At 60.7% G+C, this 21,224-nt stretch overlaps 4 protein-coding genes across 5 annotated transcripts in view; 2 read left to right on the top strand and 2 right to left on the bottom strand.

Moving 5' to 3' along the window:
* Positions 1-4,626, bottom strand: part of JTB (jumping translocation breakpoint) — a 53,408-nt gene extending 48,782 nt beyond the window's left edge. For both annotated transcript variants that reach the window (XM_084223085.1, XM_084223086.1), the window contains exons 1-4: positions 4,469-4,626; positions 4,345-4,385; positions 4,117-4,202; positions 3,950-4,029 (exon numbers count right to left, since the gene is read on the bottom strand). In XM_084223085.1, the coding sequence (XP_084079211.1) occupies positions 3,950-4,029; positions 4,117-4,202; positions 4,345-4,385; positions 4,469-4,518 (257 nt within the window). In that variant the 5' untranslated portion in view covers positions 4,519-4,626. The remainder of the gene's footprint in view (positions 1-3,949; positions 4,030-4,116; positions 4,203-4,344; positions 4,386-4,468) is intronic.
* Positions 4,627-5,291: 665 nt separating this feature from the next.
* RAB13 (RAB13, member RAS oncogene family) lies at positions 5,292-7,481 on the bottom strand. The gene is made up of 8 exons (XM_084223064.1): positions 7,314-7,481; positions 6,647-6,707; positions 6,485-6,545; positions 6,293-6,370; positions 6,116-6,205; positions 5,762-5,827; positions 5,563-5,613; positions 5,292-5,480 (listed from the first exon to the last, which is right to left on the bottom strand). The coding sequence occupies exons 1-8, from the start codon at positions 7,435-7,437 to the stop codon at positions 5,403-5,405; spliced, it is 609 nt and encodes a 202-aa protein (XP_084079190.1). The 5' UTR covers positions 7,438-7,481; the 3' UTR covers positions 5,292-5,402.
* Positions 7,482-7,949: 468 nt separating this feature from the next.
* On the top strand, positions 7,950-9,230 carry RPS27 (ribosomal protein S27). The gene is made up of 4 exons (XM_084223000.1): positions 7,950-7,999; positions 8,260-8,368; positions 8,600-8,710; positions 9,106-9,230. Exons 1-4 carry the CDS (start codon positions 7,994-7,996, stop codon positions 9,132-9,134), a joined length of 255 nt encoding a protein of 84 aa, XP_084079126.1. The 5' UTR covers positions 7,950-7,993; the 3' UTR covers positions 9,135-9,230.
* Positions 9,231-9,848: 618 nt separating this feature from the next.
* On the top strand, positions 9,849-14,954 carry LOC311163923 (cathepsin S-like). The gene is made up of 8 exons (XM_084223122.1): positions 9,849-9,968; positions 10,322-10,512; positions 10,743-10,862; positions 11,323-11,478; positions 11,570-11,794; positions 13,217-13,382; positions 13,616-13,718; positions 14,683-14,954. Exons 2-8 carry the CDS (start codon positions 10,387-10,389, stop codon positions 14,780-14,782), a joined length of 996 nt encoding a protein of 331 aa, XP_084079248.1. The 5' UTR covers positions 9,849-9,968; positions 10,322-10,386; the 3' UTR covers positions 14,783-14,954.
* The last annotated feature ends 6,270 nt before the right edge of the window (positions 14,955-21,224 follow it).

Genomic DNA, 21,224 nt, shown 5'->3' with positions numbered 1-21,224 from the left:
CCAGAGCTACGGGCACACTGCAGCTGAAAAGGGCATCCCAGGGGCATCACAAAACTGCCACAAGTTGGCCTCCTCGAGGGCTTTCTCCTTGGCACCTGCCCTAACCCTAGGCTGATTGGCTGCCCGGCCTAGGGTTAGGGTTAGGGTTAGGGTTACGCCTAGGGTTAGGGTTCTGCAAACTAAAAGGCCCAGAGCTACGGGCACACTGCAGCTGCAAAGGGCATCCCAGGGGCACCGCAAAACTGCCACAAGTTGGCCTCCTCGAGGGCTTTCTCCTTGGCACCTGCCCTAACCCTAGGCTGATTGGCTGCCCGGCCTAGGGTTAGGGTTAGGGTTAGGGTTAGGGTTACGCCTAGGGTTAGGGTTCTGCAAACTAAAAGGCCCAGAGCTACGGGCACACTGCAGCTGAAAAGGGCATCCCAGGGGCATCGCAAAACTGCCACAACCTGGCCTCCTCGAGGGCTTTCTCCTTGGCACCTGCCCTAACCCTAGGCTGATTGGCTGCCCGGCCTAGGGTTAGGGTTAGGGTTAGGGTTACGCCTAGGGTTAGGGTTCTGCAAACTAAAAGGCCCAGAGCTACGGGCACACTGCAGCTGCAAAGGGCATCCCAGGGGCACCGCAAAACTGCCACAAGTTGGCCTCCTCGAGGGCTTTCTCCTTGGCACCTGCCCTAACCCTAGGCTGATTGGCTGCCCGGCCTAGGGTTAGGGTTAGGGTTAGGGTTACGCCTAGGGTTAGGGTTCTGCAAACTAAAAGGCCCAGAGCTACGGGCACACTGCAGCTGCAAAGGGCATCCCAGGGGCATCGCAAAACTGCCACAACCTGGCCTCCTCGAGGGCTTTCTCCTTGGCACCTGCCCTAACCCTAGGCTGATTGGCTGCCCGGCCTAGGGTTAGGGTTAGGGTTAGGGTTAGGGTTACGCCTAGGGTTAGGGTTCTGCAAACTAAAAGGCCCAGAGCTACGGGCACACTGCAGCTGCAAAGGGCATCCCAGGGGCATCGCAAAACTGCCACAACCTGGCCTCCTTGAGGGCTTTCTCCTTGGCACCTGCCCTAACCCTAGGCTGATTGGCTGCCCGGCCTAGGGTTAGGGTTAGGGTTAGGGTTACGCCTAGGGTTAGGGTTCTGCAAACTAAAAGGCCCAGAGCTACGGGCACACTGCAGCTGCAAAGGGCATCCCAGGGGCATCGCAAAACTGCCACAAGCTGGCCTCCTCGAGGGCTTTCTCCTTGGCACCTGCCTTAACCCTAGGCTGATTGGCTGCCCGGCCTAGGGTTAGGGTTAGGGTTACGCCTAGGGTTAGGGTTCTGCAAACTAAAAGGCCCAGAGCTACGGGCACACTGCAGCTGCAAAGGGCATCCCAGGGGCATCGCAAAACTGCCACAACCTGGCCTCCTCGAGGGCTTTCTCCTTGGCACCTGCCCTAACCCTAGGCTGATTGGCTGCCCGGCCTAGGGTTAGGGTTAGGGTTACACCTAGGGTTAGGGTTCTGCAAACTAAAAGGCCCAGAGCTACGGGCACACTGCAGCTGCAAAGGGCATCCCAGGGGCATCGCAAAACTGCCACAACCTGGCCTCCTCGAGGGCTTTCTCCTTGGCACCTGCCCTAACCCTAGGCTGATTGGCTGCCCGGCCTAGGGTTAGGGTTAGGGTTAGGGTTACGCCTAGGGTTAGGGTTCTGCAAACTAAAAGGCCCAGAGCTACGGGCACACTGCAGCTGAAAAGGGCATCCCAGGGGCATCGTAAAACTGCCACAACCTGGCCTCCTCGAGGGCTTTCTCCTTGGCACCTGCTCTAACCCTAGGCTGATTGGCTGCCCGGCCTAGGGTTAGGGTTAGTGTTAGGGTTACGCCTAGGGTTAGGGTTCTGCAAACTAAAAGGCCCAGAGCTACGGGCACACTGCAGCTGAAAAGGGCATCCCAGGGGCATCGCAAAACTGCCACAACCTGGCCTCCTCGAGGGCTTTCTCCTTGGCACCTGCCCTAACCCTAGGCTGATTGGCTGCCCGGCCTAGGGTTAGGGTTAGGGTTAGGGTTACGCCTAGGGTTAGGGTTCTGCAAACTAAAAGGCCCAGAGCTACGGGCACACTGCAGCTGCAAAGGGCATCCCAGGGGCATCGCAAAACTGCCACAACCTGGCCTCCTCGAGGGCTTTCTCCTTGGCACCTGCCCTAACCCTAGGCTGATTGGCTGCCCGGCCTAGGGTTAGGGTTAGGGTTAGGGTTACGCCTAGGGTTAGGGTTCTGCAAACTAAAAGGCCCAGAGCTACGGGCACACTGCAGCTGCAAAGGGCATCCCAGGGGCATCGCAAAACTGCCACAACCTGGCCTCCTCGAGGGCTTTCTCCTTGGCACCTGCCCTAACCCTAGGCTGATTGGCTGCCCGGCCTAGGGTTAGGGTTAGGGTTACGCCTAGGGTTAGGGTTCTGCAAACTAAAAGGCCCAGAGCTACGGGCACACTGCAGCTGCAAAGGGCATCCCAGGGGCATCGCAAAACTGCCACAACCTGGCCTCCTCGAGGGCTTTCTCCTTGGCACCTGCCCTAACCCTAGGCTGATTGGCTGCCCGGCCTAGGGTTAGGGTTAGGGTTAGGGTTACGCCTAGGGTTAGGGTTCTGCAAACTAAAAGGCCCAGAGCTACGGGCACACTGCAGCTGCAAAGGGCATCCCAGGGGCATCGCAAAACTGCCACAACCTGGCCTCCTCGAGGGCTTTCTCCTTGGCACCTGCCCTAACCCTAGGCTGATTGGCTGCCCGGCCTAGGGTTAGGGTTAGGGTTACGCCTAGGGTTAGGGTTCTGCAAACTAAAAGGCCCAGAGCTACGGGCACACTGCAGCTGCAAAGGGCATCCCAGGGGCATCGCAAAACTGCCACAACCTGGCCTCCTCGAGGGCTTTCTCCTTGGCACCTGCCCTAACCCTAGGCTGATTGGCTGCCCGGCCTAGGGTTAGGGTTAGGGTTAGGGTTACGCCTAGGGTTAGGGTTCTGCAAACTAAAAGGCCCAGAGCTACGGGCACACTGCAGCTGCAAAGGGCATCCCAGGGGCATCGCAAAACTGCCACAACCTGGCCTCCTCGAGGGCTTTCTCCTTGGCACCTGCCCTAACCCTAGGCTGATTGGCTGCCCGGCCTAGGGTTAGGGTTAGGGTTAGGGTTACGCCTAGGGTTAGGGTTCTGCAAACTAAAAGGCCCAGAGCTACGGGCACACTGCAGCTGAAAAGGGCATCCCAGGGGCATCGCAAAACTGCCACAACCTGGCCTCCTCGAGGGCTTTCTCCTTGGCACCTGCCCTAACCCTAGGCTGATTGGCTGCCCGGCCTAGGGTTAGGGTTAGGGTTAGGGTTCTTAAACTAAAAGGCCCAGAGCTACGGGCACACTGCAGCTGCAAAGGGCATCCCAGGGGCATCGCAAAACTGCCACAACCTGGCCTCCTCGAGGGCTTTCTCCTTGGCACCTGCCCTAACCCTAGGCTGATTGGCTGCACGGCCTAGGGTTAGGGTTAGGGTTAGGGTTACGCCTAGGGTTAGGGTTCTGCAAACTAAAAGGCCCAGAGCTACGGGCACACTGCAGCTGCAAAGGGCATCCCAGGGGCATCGCAAAACTGCCACAACCTGGCCTCCTCGAGGGCTTTCTCCTTGGCACCTGCCCTAACCCTAGGCTGATTGGCTGCCCGGCCTAGGGTTAGGGTTAGGGTTAGGGTTACGCCTAGGGTTAGGGTTCTGCAAACTAAAAGGCCCAGAGCTACGGGCACACTGCAGCTGCAAAGGGCATCCCAGGGGCATCGCAAAACTGCCACAACCTGGCCTCCTCGTTAATTCCCAGCCCCGATCCCTTTAATTCCCAGCCCCAATCCCCGTTCATTCCCAGCCCCGATCCCGTTCATTCCCAGCCCCGATCCCCGTTAATTCCCAGCCCCGATCCCCGTTAATTCCCAGCCTCGATCCCCCGTCCCCACCTCTTGTACTCATCCCGGTGGGACGAGGCGCAGTTGATCTTCTCGATGAAGCCGGTGGGGCCGCACGCCGGGATCGTTTTCTGCCAACGGGGGGGCACGGAGGGCTCGGTCACGGAGAGACCCCCGGGGTAACGGGGGGACCCCGAGCCCCGCGGACCCGCGCTCACCATCTCGAAGCCGGAGCACCGCGTGCACTCCTGGGCAACCACGAACTGCTCCACTCGCCAGCACGGCGTGGCCACCGCGGGGCTCGCTGCGGGGCGGGGGGCTCGCGTTACGGGGGAACCGGCGGGGAGCGCCCCGGGACCGGACAGAGCCCCCACACCCCGGTCCGACCCCACACCCCGGTCCGAGCCCCCCGGGACCGTCCCAAACGCCAGCCCGGCCCTGCTCACCGGGCCGCTCCTCGCTCGCCGCCACCGCCGCCGCCGCCGGGCTGTGGGCACAGAGGAGCTGCCGTGAGGGCCCCGCACCGGGCCCGTCCCTCCCACCCCCCGGTGTCCCCCGGTTCCGACTCACCGCATCCCGCTCAGCACCGCCAGCAGCACCGTGAGGCCGCCGGGCCCCATCGGGGCGGCGGGATCCGCCGGAAAGCCCCAGGAACGCCCGCGATCCTCCGGGAACTACCGGGCCCGGCCCCACCGTGACCGCGGCGCCGCCTTGTTGGAAGTTCCGGGGGTGCCGGGAACGGAAGGGCGGGGCTTGGCAGCGGCGCCGGAACCAGCCAATAGGAGAGAGGGGCGTGGCTCTAAGGCCACAAATGGGCGTGGTTTGACCATAACGGGCATTGACTTGATTTACATGGGGCGTGGTTTCATGTTAGTTAGGGGCGTGGGCATGCAGAGGAATGGGGCGTGGCTCAGACAGTGGGCGTGGTTTAATTCCAAGTTTGGTGTTGTAGGCGTGGTTTGGGCGTGGCTTTGCCGCCGCTTGTCCCGATCCCGATAACGGTCCCGATCCCGATAACGGTCCCGATCTCGACGTCGTTCCCGTTTCCGATTCCGGTTCTGATCCCGATATCGGTCCCGATCCCGATATCGTTCCCGTCTCCGATCCCGGTCCCGATCCCGATGTCGTTCCCGTCTCCGATCCCGGTCCCGATATCGGTCGCGATCCCGATATCTATGTCGTTCCCGTTTCCGATCCCGTTCCCGTCTCTGATCCCGTTCCCCATCCCAATATCGGTCCCGATCCCGATAAGGGTCCCGATCCCGATATCGATGTCGCTCCCGTCTCCGATCCCGGTCCTGATCGCAATCCCGGTCCAGGTCCCGACCCCGTTCCGCCCCCTCCAAACCCCCGTCAAAGAGACTCCGGAGCCGGGACAAGGCACAGCGGGGCTTTATGGCACAAGGAGAGAGGGGGGCAGCCCCAAATCCCCCCAGATTCCCCCCCAGATCCCTCCGGAGAGGCGCCCGCGCTGCCCCGGGGGTCTCAGGGAGCTCCCGAGCCCCTACCCCAGGGAGCATCTCCCGCCGGTCTTCCGGGGGGGGCCGGGCTCCAGCAGGGCCCTGCTGCTGCTGCCGGGGGGCTGCAGAGAGAGGGGGGGGTCAGGGGGGGCGCAGGGGGTCCCTGGGGTGCCCCCCACCCCCCCAAATCCCGGCCCCACTCACGGCTTTGCGGGAGGATTTGTGCAGGATGTCCCGCGCCAGCGTGCGGAAGGCCTGGGGGGACAGGGGCTGCTCAGAGCGGGGGGCAGTGCTTGGGGATCCCCTCGAGAGGAGGGAGGGGATCCCCTCGAGAGGAGGGAGGGACCCCCCCCCCCTCGTCCCGGCAAACCTGGGGGTGCAGTCCCAGGGATCCCCCCCTCACCTCCTCCACGTTCTCGCTGGACTTGGCGCTGGTCTCGAAGAAGCGAATCCCGTGTTCCTTGGCCAGCTGAGGCACCACGACCCCCCTGTGATCCCCACGCAGCCCCCTGGGACCCCCCCCAATCCCACTAACCCCCCCCAACCCTCCTGTGACCCCCCCAATCCCACTAACCCCCCCCAACCCCCCTGTGACCCCCCCCAATTCCCATGGAGCCCCCACAGACTCCCCAGAACCCCCCAGCCCCAGAGCTGCCTCCGGACCCCCCCAACCCCACAGAACCCCCCCAATCCCGCCCTAGGAGACCCCCCCAGCACCCCCCTCCCCTCCCAGCCCCCTCCCCGAGCCCCCTCCCACCTTCTCGGCCGCGTCCCGCTGCACTTTCCTCCTCCCCTCCATGTCGCACTTGTTGCCCAGGAGGAGCCGCTCCACCCCGGCCGAGGCGTTCTGGGGAGAGGGGAGGGAAACACGGGCAGGACCCCCGCGACCCCCGCCCCAATTTCCCCCCCCCCTCCTCGAGATACCCCCACCCACCTCCTTGATGCTTTTCATCCAGTTCTGGATGTTCTCGAAGGATTTTTCGTCCGTGATGTCGTACACCAGGACGATGCCCTGGGGGGGGATATCGGGGGTCAGGGAGGGGGGTCGGGACCCCCTGCCCGCGGTTTTGGGGTGGGGTCGTCGCCCCCGGGGTCCCCCCCCGGGGCTGCAGCCCCCTCCCCGTACCACGGCTCCGCGGTAATAGGCCGTGGTGATGGTTTTGAAGCGCTCCTGTCCCGCCGTGTCCCTGCGGAAACGGGGCGGGTTTGGGGATTTTGGGGGATTTTTTTTTTTGGGGGGGGGGAATTTGGGGGTCTCCAACCCTCCCTGAGCACCCCCCCGACTCACCAGACTTGCAGCTTGATCTTCTTCCCATCGATATCCACAGTGCGGATCTTGAAGTCGATGCCTGGGGGAAAGGGAGGGGGGCACCGGGAGCTGGGGAGCAGAACCGGTCCCCCCCCGGTGCTCCCGGTGCTCCCGGTGCTCCCGGTGCCGCCAGGCCGGCGCCCAGCAGCCATCTGGCTCCCCGGGAAAAGGGGGGGGGGGCAAATCCGGGAGGGGAATCCCGGGATATTCCGGGGTGGAGGTTCCCGGGAAGAACGCGGAACGGTCCCGGTGGGGGGTTCTGGTGAGTTCCAGGGTGGGGGTCCCGGGGATTTTGGGGTGGGGGGGTCTTGCTGAGTGCCAGGGTCCCGGTGAATCCCGGGATGGGGATTCCGGTGGGGTCCCGGGGCGGAGGGATCTGGGAAAGGTCCCGGGGGGGTTTGAGAGAGGGGGGGTCCCGGTGAATCCCGGTTGGGGGATCCCGGTGGGGTCCCAGGATTGGAGTCTCAAACAATCCCGGTGGGTCCCGTTGGGAGGTCCCGGTGAATCCCGGAGCTTCCCACTTGGGGAGGGTCCCACTGGAGGGTCTCAGGCTGAGGGAGGGTCCCGGTTCGGGGGGGTGCCGGTCAATCCCGGTGGGTCCCGGTTTGGGGGGGTCCCGGGGGGTCTCGGGGGGGGTCCCACTCACCGATGGTGGAGATGTAGGTGCTGCTGAAGTTGTCCTCGGCGAAGCGGATGACGAGGCAAGTCTTGCCCACGCCGCTGTCCCCGATTAGCAGCAGCTTGAAGAGGTGGTCGTAGGCCTTGGCCATGGCCCCCGCCACCGCCCGCCGCCACCGGGACCGGGCCGGCCCCCCCCCGGGCGGGGCCTGGCTGCGGCCCCGCCTCCCGCCGTGACGCCACGCCCTGATGACGTCACAGTGGGAATAGCCTGACGTCACAAGTCCGATATGCCACTCCCAAAATGGCGCGATATGCGCGACCCTCCCGAGATGGCGGGGGGTCGGTGACCTTCCCAAAATGGCAGACGGCCGTGACGGCCTCCCCAAGATGGCGGTAACGTAGGGACCGTCTCAGAGGGGCGGAAACACGAACGACCCTACTGACAGTGAGGCACCTTCCCAAATTCCGACAGCTGAAACGACCGCCCCAAATGGCGGCAATGAGAGAAGACATCCTCAAAGTGACAAAACTTTAACGACCGTCCCAAAAGACGGCTAAATGAGCGACCTTCCCAATAAGGCGTCCACACCAACCCCACAGCCCACCCATGGCACCGCCCCACTTCCGCCCCTGGTGCCACCCGCAGCGGAAATGGCCGTGCGGGGCTGAGCCCGTCCCTTTCCGGCCCCTCACGCCGCCGCCGCCATGCCTGTGAGTGCGGCCCGACCCTGCCCGAGCCCCGCCGCCCCCGCGGGCGCCGCGGGACAGCGCCCGGCGGGGCCAGCGAGGGGCGGGAGGATGCGGGGAAGGCGCGGGGAGGGCGGCGGGACCGGGGGCGCGCGGGGCGCGGGGGGCGAGGAGCGCCAAGGGGGGAGCTCCAAGATGGCGGCAGCGGCGTGAGGGGACGGAGGGGGGGAGCGCGGCAGCGATCGCGGTGTCCCCGGGACTGACCGATCGCCGTGTCCCCGCAGCTCGCCAAGGACCTGTTGCACCCGTCTCCCGAGGAGGAGAAGCGCAAGCACAAGAAGAAGCGGCTGGTGCAGAGCCCCAACTCCTACTTCATGGACGTCAAGTGCCCCGGTGGGCGCCGAGGGTCTCCCCGTTGTCCGCGCTCTCTCGTTGCCCTTCCCTCTGTTTCTTTCCACGTGTTTATTTCCCTGTGTTCCTGTGTCTGTTCGTGTCCTTCCCCGTTTCCCACCGGGCTCTCCCTCCGTGTCCCTTTCGTGTCCCTCCACGCGTTTCCCGCCCTGTCCCGGTGTCCCTGCCCGTGTCCCCCCCGGTGACTCCGCTGTCCCCACGCTGTCCCCGCAGGCTGTTACAAGATCACGACCGTGTTCAGCCATGCCCAGACCGTGGTGCTCTGCGTGGGCTGCTCCACGGTGCTGTGCCAGCCCACGGGGGGCAAGGCCCGGCTCACCGAGGGTGGGTATCCCGGTGGGGCTTTGGGAATCCCGGGAATCCCGAGGGCGGGGATGGAGGAACCCGGGGCTGCTCCGTGGGGAGGTTCCGTTCAAGGAGGGCTTGGGGGGGATCTGGGGGTATTTGGGGTGTGGGGAGGTTGTGGATCCCCCTGGGAGGGGCTGATTCCTGCTTGGGGTGGGGGGATTTGAGATCCCAGGGGGGATTTGGGATCCCAGCGGGGCTGTTTCCCCCTCAGCATAGCTTTGGAATTCTGGTGGAGGGTCGGGATGCCAATGAGAGGTTTGGAATTCTGGCTTTTCTGGGAGCCTTCAGCAGCAGAATTCGGGTGGGGAGAGGTGGAATTCCCGTTCCCAGAGGGATGCAGCGTTGCCAGGTTTGTGTTTGCTCCCCACCAGGCTGCTCGTTCCGGCGGAAGCAGCACTGAGCCAGGCGGGATGCCACGGAGACAGACGGGAATTCTGCCTGCTCCCTGTAGCCCCCTCCGCTTCCCACCAATAAATTTTGGATAAAATACCCAAAATGGGTCAGTTCTGGTTCTTGGCTGCGGGGACAGCGGGGTTTGGGGATGTGGGGAGGGAATTCCTTCCTGGGAGGAACTGGAGTGGGTTAAAGCTGTCCCTGCCATCCCTTCCCAAAGAATTCCGTGATTCCCAAAGAATCCAGGTGCAGGTGGTGCCACCACCCCCCTGAGGTGGGACAAATCCTCTTCCTGTCCTTGTGGGGATGCTTCAGCTGGACTCAATCGGGAATTCCACGTGGATAAACCTTTTGTTTGCTTTTTAACTGGAAGGACTGGGAATATCCGTGTCTCCTGATCCCAACATGGATCAGCACTCTGATCCTAACGTGGATCCTCTTCCCATCCTCCTTTTCCCATCTGGGGGAATAACCAGGATCTGGCTCTGGTGGGATCTGGGGGCTCAGCTCTCCCCATTCCCACCCGGAGCTCCCCAAATCCCCCCCCGAGCCGTGACCCCGCTCTCACCCCGCGTTTTGGGGTGCTGGAAGGACAAACCCCCCTCCCTTCCTGCCTGGCCCTGCTGGCCCCTCAGATCCGAACTGAAATCGAAATTGGGACTTTCGGTTCCTCATTCCCTCATTTCCTGGCTCGTGATTTCTCCCCTCGGCGCCGCTGCCCCACGCCCCGAATCCCGGCGTGCCGGCACCGGGAGCACTCCGGATCCCGGCCCAAATCCCCCTCCCCAGCCCGCCCTCCCGGCGCTGGAGCCCGGAGCCAACCCCGGAGCAGCCTCTGGAGGTAATTTCGGCAGCTTTGATGTTTTAATCCCCGCCCCAGGAGCACTTTGAGGAAGTAAAACACCGGGACGAGTGGATTTATGGGGATTTGGGGTCTGTCTTATCCAGGAACTCTGCCTGGATTGTGGGATTGTCGGTGTGTCCCATCCTGGGGGGAGCTGGTTGGGTAAAACCAGGGAATTTTTGGGATTTTTGGGCATGGATTTGTCCCAGCAGCTCGGATGTGTCCTGGCCTGTCCTCACGGACACGGCGCTGGCTCCCAGATTTTCCCCTCCAGGGAATTTTGGGCTGCGTGTCCGGGCGGGCCGGTGGCACCACCAGGTCACCGGGGTGTTGTCACCTCCCCTGCCCAGACCGGATTTGTCACCGAGGGGTCAATCCCGGCTCCGAGCCCTCGGCTCCTGCTCCGAATCCCGGGATGGAGCCGCTGGCTCCCGCCGCCCTCCTGGCCCTGCTGGTGCTGGTCCTGGGACACCCCGACCCCACGCTGGACCGGCACTGGGAGCTCTGGAAAAAATCCTACGGGAAGGAATATCACCCCCAGGTGGGAATGGGACAGAGGGGGAGCTGGGAATGTCCTGGGAATACCCCATGATTTTCTGGAACTCTCTTTTGGGGGGGTGACCACCGGTTGGAGAGGATTCGATGGCGCATCCTAGCGCTCCCCAGGGATGACCCAGCTGGGGCTCCCAACAGCTTTTACTGGGATGAACTGGGGTGGGATGGCTCTGGAGGGGCTGTCCCAGCTCTGACAGGGCCCTGCTGGAATTCCAGGAGGATTTGTTCCGTCGCCTGACGTGGGAGAAGAACTTGTGGCTGGTGACCCTCCACAACCTGGAGCACTCCCTGGGGCTCCGCTCCTACACGCTGGGGATGAACCACCTGGGGGACATGGTGGGTGCTGGCAGCACTTCCCACCCTCTGGAATTGCCCTGGAGGGTGACTGAATCTGGATTTTGGTGGGTCCCGGGTGGGAAAACTCCTGACGTCCCCCTCAGCCCGTCCTGGTGGGATCCAGCAGCCAGGGACAGGCTGCTCTGGAATTCCGTGAGGAAAGAGCTCCCTGGGGTGGGATTTGGGGCACACAGGAGCTCTCCTGGTCATTTGGGATATTTATGGATCATCCCTTTTCTGTGTCCCAAATTTGGGGGGGGGGTTTATTACCCAGCTTCCAGGGATTTGGGGAGCTGGAGCTGAGCTTTTCTGATGTAAATCTGGAAATGGAATGGAAAAACAAAAAGCTGAGAATCCCCCACAGCCAATTCCGCCTCAGAATCCCCCCTCTACCCCCGACACCCTCAGGAGGGGCTGACAGAGAGCAGGAATCACCCGCTGGGATTTCCCTTCCCACCAGACCAGCGAGGAGGTGGCGGCTTCGCTGACGGGGCTGCAGCTCCGTCCCCGTCCCCGCAGGAATTCTGCATTCCCAGCCCGATCCCGGCTGGTCAGTGACGTCCCCGAGGCTCTGGACTGGCGGGACAAGGGTTGTGTGACCGAGGTGAAGAACCAGGTGAGCCTCACCCCCAGGTGAGCCTCACCCCCAGGTGAGCCTCCCGCTGCTCCCTGGGGCAGCTCCTGAGCCTCTCCCCGCTCCTTCCCAGGGCGCCTGCGGATCCTGCTGGGCCTTCAGCGCCGTGGGAGCGCTGGAAGCTCAGCTGAAGCTGAAAACCGGGAATTTGGTGTCCCTGAGCGTCCAGAACTTGGTGGATTGCTCCGGGATGTACGGGAACAAGGGCTGTGCCGGGGGGTTCATGACGGAGGCGTTCCAGTACATCATCGACAACGGCGGCATCGAGTCCGAGGAGTCCTACCCCTACACGGCTCAGGTGGGCCTGGGAAAAGCTCTTTTCCAGGAAAACTCACCCTGTTCCTGTTTTCCTCCCTCCTCTCCCATCCAATTCTCCCTGCCCCCGTTTCCTGGTGGCACCTCAGGATCCAAAGCCATCCCAGGAACTTTGGAGTTATTTGGAGGGGAGTGACTGGACCAGGAGCTGGAATTCCTACCTGGTTGTTTCACCATTTCTTAAGCAACTAGGCTGGAGGGGAGGGAAAAATGGGTCAGGAGCCTCCTGAAAACACAATCCTGGGAAATGGGTCACAGCAACAACAGCTCAATCCAAGAAAAAGTGGGATTTAACTCTCCAAATGTGGAGCTACAGAGGGAAAAGCTGTTCCCGGGGTCTGGAGGAAAGATGGATAGGGAAGATGAGGATGGAGGCTTGTGCTGGACTTAGTTGGGATTGGGAACCAACCCCAGGATGGGGTTGAAGTGATGTTTTTGAGGAAAAAGGGTGGAGAATCTTGTGGGAAACAAACCAAGACTGAGGAAGGTGGGACTGGAGGGGCTTGGGCGGGGGTCTGGGGGTCTGGGAATGCTCCTGGACCCCATTGGCTCATTCCAATTTCCTGGCTCATTCCCATTTCCTGGCTCGTTCCCATTTCTTGGCTTGTTCCCATTTCCCGTCTGGTTCTCGTCTCTTGGCTCATTCCCGTTCCTTGGCTCATTCCTGTTTCCTGGCTCACTCCCATTTCCCAGCTCATTCCAATTTCCTGCCTGGTTCCCATTCCCAGCTCATTCCAATTTCCTGCCTGGTTCCCATTCCCAGCTCATTCCTGTTTCCTACTTCATTCCCATTTCCCATCTCATTCCCATTTCGCAGCTCATTCCCATTCCTTGGCTCATTCCCATTTCCCAGCTCATTCCCGTTTCCTGCCTGGTTCCCATTTACTGGCTCATTCCCATTTCCCATCTCTTTCCCATTCCCAGCTCATTCCCATTTCCCATCTCGTTCCCATTCCCAGCTCATTCCCATTTCCTATCTGTTCCCATTCCCCAGCTCATTCCCATTTCCCAGTTCATTCCAATTCCTTGGCTCATTCCCATTTCCTGCCTGGTTTCCATTCCCCAGCTCATTCCCATTTCCCAGCTCATTCCCATTTCCCAGCTCATTCCCATTTCCCATCTCGTTCCCATTTCCCATCTCGTTCCCATTCCCGTCTCGTTCCCATTCCCGTCTCGTTCCCATTTCCCGTCTCATTCCCATTTCCCATCTCATTCCCATTTCCCAGCTCATTCCCATTTCCCATCTCGTTCCCATTCCCATCTCATTCCCATTTCCCACCTCATTCCCATTTCCCATCTCGTTCCCATTCCCAGCTCATTCCCATTTCCCATCTCGTTCCCATTTCCCATCTGTACCCATTTCCCAGCTCGTTCCCATTTCCCGTTTTCCCCCGTTTCCCGGCAGAACGGGACGTGCCACTACAACGCCTCCGCCCGCGCCGCCTCCTGCTCCCGCTTCGTGGAGCTGCCCGAGGGCGACGAGGCCGCGCTCAGGGACGCCGTGGCCACCGTGGGCCCCGTGGCCGTGGCCATCGACGCCACCCGGCCCAGCTTCTTCCTCTACCGCTCCGGTGAGGGCCCAGATTGGGCGGAATTCGGGAATTTTTGGGGTTAATTCCTAGAGGGAGGCTGGAGCGGGATGGCCTCGAGGCCTTTAGGGCTGTTCCAAATCCGCCTGCTTCCTTTCTTTCACCGCAGAATCCTTCCTTGGGTGAGAGGGATTTTTGGGAATTTGGGTGACTGGTGGTGGATTCCTGGGGGGAGGCTGGGATCCGTTGGAATTCCGGGTTTTCTCCCTCCCCAGGGGTGTTTGACGACCCCCAGTGCTCGCAGGAGGTGAACCACGGCGTGCTGGTGGTGGGGTACGGCTCCCTGGAAAACAAGGAATATTGGCTGGTGAAGAACAGGTAAAACTCTGGGCATCCACAGGGTGGAATTCTGGAACATTCCCAGCTGGAGGGGACCCACAAGGATCAGAATTCAACTCTGGCCACCCCAAAACTCCCACCTTGTCCCTCAGGGCCTTGTCCAGGTGCTTCTTGGCCCGTGGGAGGGTTGGAATGATGATCCATAAGGTCCATTCTGATCCAACCCACTCCATAATCCCACAATTTTGTGTTTGGAGCTGCCCAAATCCATGTGGATGTGGCACTTGGGGACACATTCCTGTGTTGGCCTCGGGGACAGTTGGGCTTTGTGATTTCCGAGGATTTTCCAACCCCAATTGTGGCAGTAGCAGTTGTGGGTTTCTCTGGGTCTGGATTGGAGGTGCTTGAGACAGGAATTCATGTAGTGTTTCTTATTGTGTTTTATTATTTCTCAATCAGTAAAACAACCTCACTGCTGTGAGTTGGGCAGCAAGGCCCAAAATGGCCAACAACCTCTTGTTATAACATCTTTTAAGACTAAACTATCCAATTAAGAGCTGACACCTGGATCATTTCCCCTTTTAACCCAATAACTCATCCCAAAGAGCTCAAAATGCAGATTTTCCCACCCAATTACAAAATGCCATGGCTTTACCATGAAGAAGGAGAAAGAAGAAACCCAGGACGACACCCTGGGCCCTCCATCTTGCACACTAAAAATCCCAAAACCTAAATTTCTCACCAAGTGATACCTCCACACTACTCTCTCTATAATTTCCCATTTTTATGGATTTTAGTCGATCTTGAAGTTTAAAATCTCCATGAATGAGGGTCAAAATCAGTGCTCCCCTGGGGGTCAGGGCACCCCAGAGCGAACAGAAAAATATTCCCTGTGATGCCCTGGTTTTCCACACTGAACAGTTCTGTGAATCCCAGGATTCTGACACTTTCTCCTTTAAAAAAAATTTGGATTTTCCCTGTTGTCTTCTCGCTGTTCCCAAAGCTGGGGCGTGCATTTCGGGGACGCGGGGTACATCCGCATGGCCCGCAACGCCTCCAACCTCTGCGGCATCGCCAGCTACGCCTCCTACCCGCTCATCTAGACCTGATCCGGACCTGATCCGGACCTGATCTCCGCCAGGCACCTCCCCAGAGCTCCAGATTTCCATGGATCCCATCCTAGCCTGGATTCCAGGGGCGCTTCCCGGCGCTGGGCATCGTCCGGCGGTTGGATCCGTGGGTTGGGAGGGGATCCGGGGCGTGGGAAGGGGGGATGTTGTTGGCAGGCATCAGGGGGTTCTTTTTTGGAGGGGAATTTTGGGGGTTTGGGAGTAAAATGGTGATTCCTGCAGGGATTGGTCACAGGGGATAGCAGGGATCAGGTACTGGGATCACAGGGATCACTGGGATCATTGGGATTGGGTGTCGGGATCACTGGGATCACTGGGATTGGGTACAAGGATCATTGGGGTCATTTGGATCATTGGGATTGGGTATAAGGATCTCTGGGATCACAGGGATCATTGGGATCAGGTACTGGGATCACTGGGATTATTGAGATCGGGTACTGGGATCACTGGGATCATTGGGATGGGGTGTAAGGATCACTGGGATCACTGGGATCCTGGGGATTGTTGGGATTGGGTGTCAGGGTCACTGGGATCGTTGGGATCACTGAGATCATTGGGATTGGGTAAAAGGATCCCTTGGATTATTGGGATCATTGGGGTTGGATACTGGGATCACAGGGATTGGGTAAAAGGATCCCTGGGATCACTGGAATCACCGGGATCAGGTACTGGGATCACTGGGATCATTGGGATCGGGTACCAAGATCACAGGGATCAGGTACTGGGATTACTGGGATCACTGGGATCAGATACTGGGATCACTGGGATCAGGTACTGGGATCACTAGGATTTCTGGGATCACTGGGATCAGGTACTGGGATCACTAGGATCTCTGAGATCACTGGGATCACTGGGATCAGATACTGGGATCACTGGGATCAGGTACTGGGATCACTGGGATCACTGGGATCAGGTACTGGGATCACTGGGATCAGGTACTGGGATCACTGGGATCCTGGGTTCCTCCCTCTGGAGCTGCTGCGATGCCCGGCCATCGATTTCCCTCCGTGTGATGCTGCTGGAATTGCGGATATCCCATGGAAAATAAAAGATTGCATTTTGCTGCCTCAAACTCCCGATATTTGGAGATAATCCCCCCCAAAAAATTCCAATATTTGGCGGCTCCCATCACCCCCCAGCCAAGAATTCGGTGTTGGTGGCTGGAGATCCCGAGGGAACAGTGTCCCTTTTGTCCCTAAACAATGTCCCGGGGCTGGAATTCCTCACCCCCGGCTCCCACCCCTCCCTTGCCGGTGGGATCCGAGCTGCCGGGAGGATCGGAGCGCCGGGAATCTCACCGGGATGAGGGGTAAGGATGATCCCAGCTGGATCTGCTGCCACTCCCGTGGGATTTCGAGCTGGGAAAAGGGCGAGGGTGGCTCAATCCCAGCGGCTGGGTTGGGATTTAGGGCAAGGTTTTGTTTGGGAAAAGGAGTTGGATCCCAAATCCTGGCGCCAGGAATGTTGCTCATGGATTTCGGGAGGTGGAGCTGTGGCATCGGGCAGGATGAGACCCCCTCTCCCCGCCCCGAGGGGACCCTGGTGAGGAGGAGCCAATTCCAGAATCCCCTTGGAAATCGTGGAATGATTCAGGTTGGAAAAGACCTCGGAGAAAGATTCCACACCTGGAATATTTCTGGCGTTTTGGGGAAGGAGTTTTTGTCCCTCCGTGGAATCACAGCTCGGCTCCCCAAAGACCCCATTCCCGCCTCCCTCCAGGAATTTAAGCCCCAACTTCCCAAATTCCACCCTAATTCCAAAGGTTTATGCACACAAGCACCGAGGGGAGGTCTCCGGGGGCGGACCCGCCGAACCAGGAAACTGCGAGGCCAAAATTTAACCCCAAAAACAAAACCCTGGGGAAAAGGCTCATTCCCTGCCCTGGGAAATGGAATTCCCGACGAAATCCCTGGGAAAGCTTCGGGAGCGGGCAGGGCTCGGGTCCCGGGAGGTGTCACCACCTGGCACCTCCCGAATCCCGCGCAAAGGTCCCCGTTCCGCCCGTTTGTTTAAACAAACACGTTCCCGGCGGGACAAATCCCCGGCAATACTCAGAGGGAGACGGAACCCGAGGCCGTTTGGCTCCAGGTTGGGGAGAAATTTGGGATTTTCCTGGGATTTCTACTGGCGGGACACCCCGGCCGAGGCTCTGCGGGCGCTCCCGGAGCTTTTCCACGCTCCCGGATATTTCTGGTAGGTGGGAATCGCTTCCCACCTGCCTCCGGAGCGGGATGGAGCCGATGCAGTCCGGGATTGACCCGTTCCATGCTGGTTTTTCCCAGGAGATGAAATCCAGCCTGGATCCGGTTGTGCTGGGACTGCCCAAGGTGCGTGACCCGTCCGGAACCGGGACCAGGTGGGGATGCGGGGGCAGCCCCGTGGATTCGGGGTTCAGCCCCGTGGGATGTGGGGTTCTGCCGGCCGCGGGTTGGAAAAATGGGAATATTCCTAGGGGGAGAAGGAATTCTTGCCTTTGGGGCAGGGAAACTGAGGCACGGAGTCAGCCCCGCCCTGCCCTGCGGTGCTTTTTGGGGGTGTCCGCCTGAATGATCCAGAAATCCCACAGGAAGGAACTCGGGGAGTCGGGAAGGGAGAGTTTGACCCCGAGGGGGACGCGGGGGCTGTTCCCGATCCCTGAGAAACGCTGGGAAAGGGAATCGGGGGGTGCCGAGGGCTGTGGGGGAGGGGGGGAAGAGGGAGAGCGGTTCCGGATTTGGGGAACGGGAGCGGCACCCCCGGATCTGCGGGAAAAGGGTTAACAGGGAAAAGGATCTGCTTGGCCAAGTGGTTCCTGGTTTGTTTGGAGTGCGGGAGAGGAGAGGGAGGGGGAGGGGGCGCGGGGCTGGGACCCCTCGGGACTCGGGAATCGCCGGGATCTCGGGAATTGGGAATTTCCGGCTTGCACGGAGCTCAAACCCCCCCCTCCCGTCACCCGCAGGTAGGTCCGGGGTGACCTGGGATGACCCGGGGTGACCTGGGGTGACCTGGGGACTGCAGGACGCCCCCAAAGTCCCCTCTGAGCCCCCCGGCCCCGCTGTCACCTCTGAGGGCCACCTCCCGGCCCCTTCCCCCGTGGTGTCCCCAAGGTCACGGCCCTCGAGCCGGTCCCGGGTCCCTCCAACACCCCCGGGGTGGGGATCCCCCGCCGGTCGCTCCCCGACGGTACCGGACGATTCTGGGAAAACACCGGAGCCCCCCCACTCTGTCACCTCCCACCTCCGAACCCCTCCGGGAATCCCGGAATTCCCAGCGGGAATCCCGGCCCACTCCACCCCACCCCGGGCATGAGTTTGGCCGTTCCCAGCTCGGAGCAGCTCCCGAAATTCCCGGTCCGCCGTTATCCCGCTGTTCCCGCGTCCCGTTCGGGATCCAAACCCGCCGCTCCCCGCCAACATTTCGGGGCTGTCCCCAAGATCGGGATTTGGGGGGAGTTGTCCCCAAGATGGGGATTTGGGGGGGAGCTGTCCCTGTCCCCAAGATCAGGATTTGGGGGGAGCTGCTGCAGGATTTCCTTTTCCCCTCTCCGGAGCTCGGATTTGCATCCTGAGATTCCCACCGAGCTCCGGGAAGCTCCTGCACATCCCGGTTGCTTTTCTGCACCTGGATGAGCCCGGGAGCCCCAAAATCCGCGTGGGGGGAGCCTGGTGGGTTTTTGGGAAGAGCCGTGCCTGTGGTTTTCCCTTGGAGCCATGGCCACGCTCCTCTCCTCATTTTTTTTTTATGATTCCATGTTTATTATCCCACGTTTGTGGCAGATCCACAAAGGAAAGGGTTTGGGGATTTTTTTTTTTTTCTTTTTTTTTGTAATCAGCTGACCGGGTTGGGAATGTAAAAACAGGAAAACCGGCTGAGCTCATCCCAGCTCATCCCAGCTCATCCCAGTCCTCTCCCTGTCCCCAGCGGGGTGAGTCTGGCCACGGCAGGATGTGCCAGCCTGGGAATTGTGTTGGGATTTGGGGATTGTGGGGCACAGGGATGGAGGGGATCCACCAGGAGCAGCCCAGGATCCACCTGCACTGAGGCCAGGAGGGGATCCCAGCAGGAGCAGCAGGCTCGGGGTGCTCAGGGGGTGTCGGGGTTCTGGGGGGGATGCTGGGGTTCTCAGAGGATGTCGGGATTTTGGGAGCGCTGTCAGGATTCCCGAGGGTTTCCCAGTCTCATGTGGCCTTTTAAGGGGTCATGGCCAGGCTGAAATCCCCCAGATCCCATCTCAGATCCCACCCCAAACCTCGCTGTGTTCCCATCCCACAACCTCTCCCAGCCCCATCCCAAATCCACCCCAGGTCCCATCCAAGATCCCATCCCAGACCCCCCGGGCTCCTCTCCCCTCTCTGGGGGGGTTTATCCGTCCCCTCAGGGGGTGGGAATTTGGGGGCTCGGATGAGCTGCATCCTTGTGGGGTCCCCCTGGGGCAGGGGATCCCATTCCCAATCCCAATTCCCTTCCCATTTCCCATTCCCCCTCCTATTCCCATTTTCTTTCCCATTCCCTCTCCCATTCCCAATCCCATTTTCCCATTTCCTCTCCTATTCCCTCTCCTATTCCTGTCCCCGTTCCCATTTCCTCTCCCTTTCCTGTTCCCATTTCCAATCCCATTTTCCCATTCTCCCATTCCCAATCCCATTTTCCCATTCATTCCCATTCCCAACCCCATTTTCCCAGTTTCCCATTCCCATTCCCAATCCCCTTTTCCCGTTCCCCATTTTCCCATTCCCAATCCCCTTTTCCCGTTTCCCCATTTTCCCATTCCCAATCCCATTTTCCCATTCCCATTCCCAATCCCCTTTTCCCTTTCCCATTCCCAATCCCATTTCCCATTTCCCCATTCCCAATCCCCTTTTCCCATTTCCCCATTTTCCCATTCCCAATCCCATTTTCCCATTTTACCAGCTTCCCATCCCCCGTTTCCCAATCCCATTTTCCCAGTTTCCCATTCCCGGTTTCCCATTCCCAGTTTCCCTTTCCCATTCCCAACCCCATTTTCTCATTTTCCCATTTTCCCATTCTCCCATTTCCCCATTCCCATTCCCAACCCCATTTTCCCATCCCCGTTCCCGTTCCCTTCCCCTCTCTCACCCAGCCGAATTCCTGCCGGTTTAATGAGTAACCACGAGAGCTCAGCCTCGGGCAGGGGGGGGGAGTTCGAGTTTCCCGCCCCCCCCGGGGGGCTTTGGGGACCCTCCAGCTCCGCGGGGACGCGGGAACTGCTCCCCCCTGCTGAGACCCCCCAAAATCCACCTCAGGGCTGGGCTGGACCCCCCCGCCCCACCCCGACCCCTCCACGTCCCCTTCCCGCAGCGTCCGGCCCTGAGCGGCACCGGGACCCCCCCAAAATCCTGGAGCCCCCCCAAATCCTGGAGCCCCCGCACGTCCTGGAGCCCCCCCAAATCACCCCAGAGCCCTGCGGGGGGGTCCCCGCGGAGCTGCCGCCCCCGAGGCGCCGCTGCGTGTCCGTCCTGGAGCCTGGCACGGCCTGGGATGAGGATGAGGAGGAGGAGGAGGAGGAGGAAGGGCGAATCCCCGGCGTGTCCCTGCGGAGATCCGGGGCGCTGCGGAGCTCCCTGGATCCTTTCCGGAGGCACAGCTGGGAACCGGGCAAGGACCCTCGGGGCATCCCGGGCTACGGGCAGCTCAGGTAGGGGACACCCCCGTGCCACCATCCCCCCCTCAAATCCATCGGGCTCGGGGGTCTTCCTGCATCCCTGAGCCCCCCAAATTTGAGCATTGGGACCCTCCGTGCATCCCTGCCTCGGTGGGGACGCCCCAAATTCTCTGCTCGCCCTCGGGGACTTTTGGGGGTGACTTTCCCGGTGTCCCCCACCCCAGCAGGAGCCCCGAGCTCGGTTCCAGCGCGGAGCAGCTGGGGGGGCTCTGCCGGCGCCCCCGGGACCCCCGGAGGGCCCCCCTGGTGCACAGCAGTGACGAGCTGGACTCGCTGCTCTCGCAGGACGAGGAGGATGAGGCCGATGTGAGGAGGGCACAGGTGGGATCCTCCTGTCACCCCGGGGTCACCCAGCGCCCACCTGAGCCAGGGGAGGGGACAGGGGACAGCGGGAAGGGAAGTGCTGAGAGAAAGTCACATCCTGGTGGCTTTACTGTCCATCCTGGGTGGCTTTGCCATCGTCCTGGTGGCTTTGGTATCACCCCAAGCGGCTTTGTCATCTTCCTGGTGGCCTTGTTGTCACCCCAAGCGGCTTTGTCATCGTCCTGAGTGGCTTTGCCATCCTTTGGGGTCAGCCTGTCACCACTTTGGGTGGCTTTGCCATCAACCCAGGTGGCTTTGCCATTGTCCTGCCCAGAGTGACTTTGCCATTGTCCTGAGACGCTTTTGTCACCATCTTGAGGGGCTTTGCCGCAGTCCTGGTGGCTTTGTCACTGTCCTGGTGGCTTTGTCACTGTCCTTGTGGCTTTGTCA

This window comes from Fringilla coelebs, assembly GCF_963513975.1.
Source record: "Fringilla coelebs genome assembly, chromosome: 29".
NCBI lineage: Eukaryota > Metazoa > Chordata > Aves > Passeriformes > Fringillidae > Fringilla > Fringilla coelebs.
The sequence above is the reverse complement of the archived record's forward strand: the minus strand, read 5'-3'. Positions and strand labels throughout refer to the sequence as shown.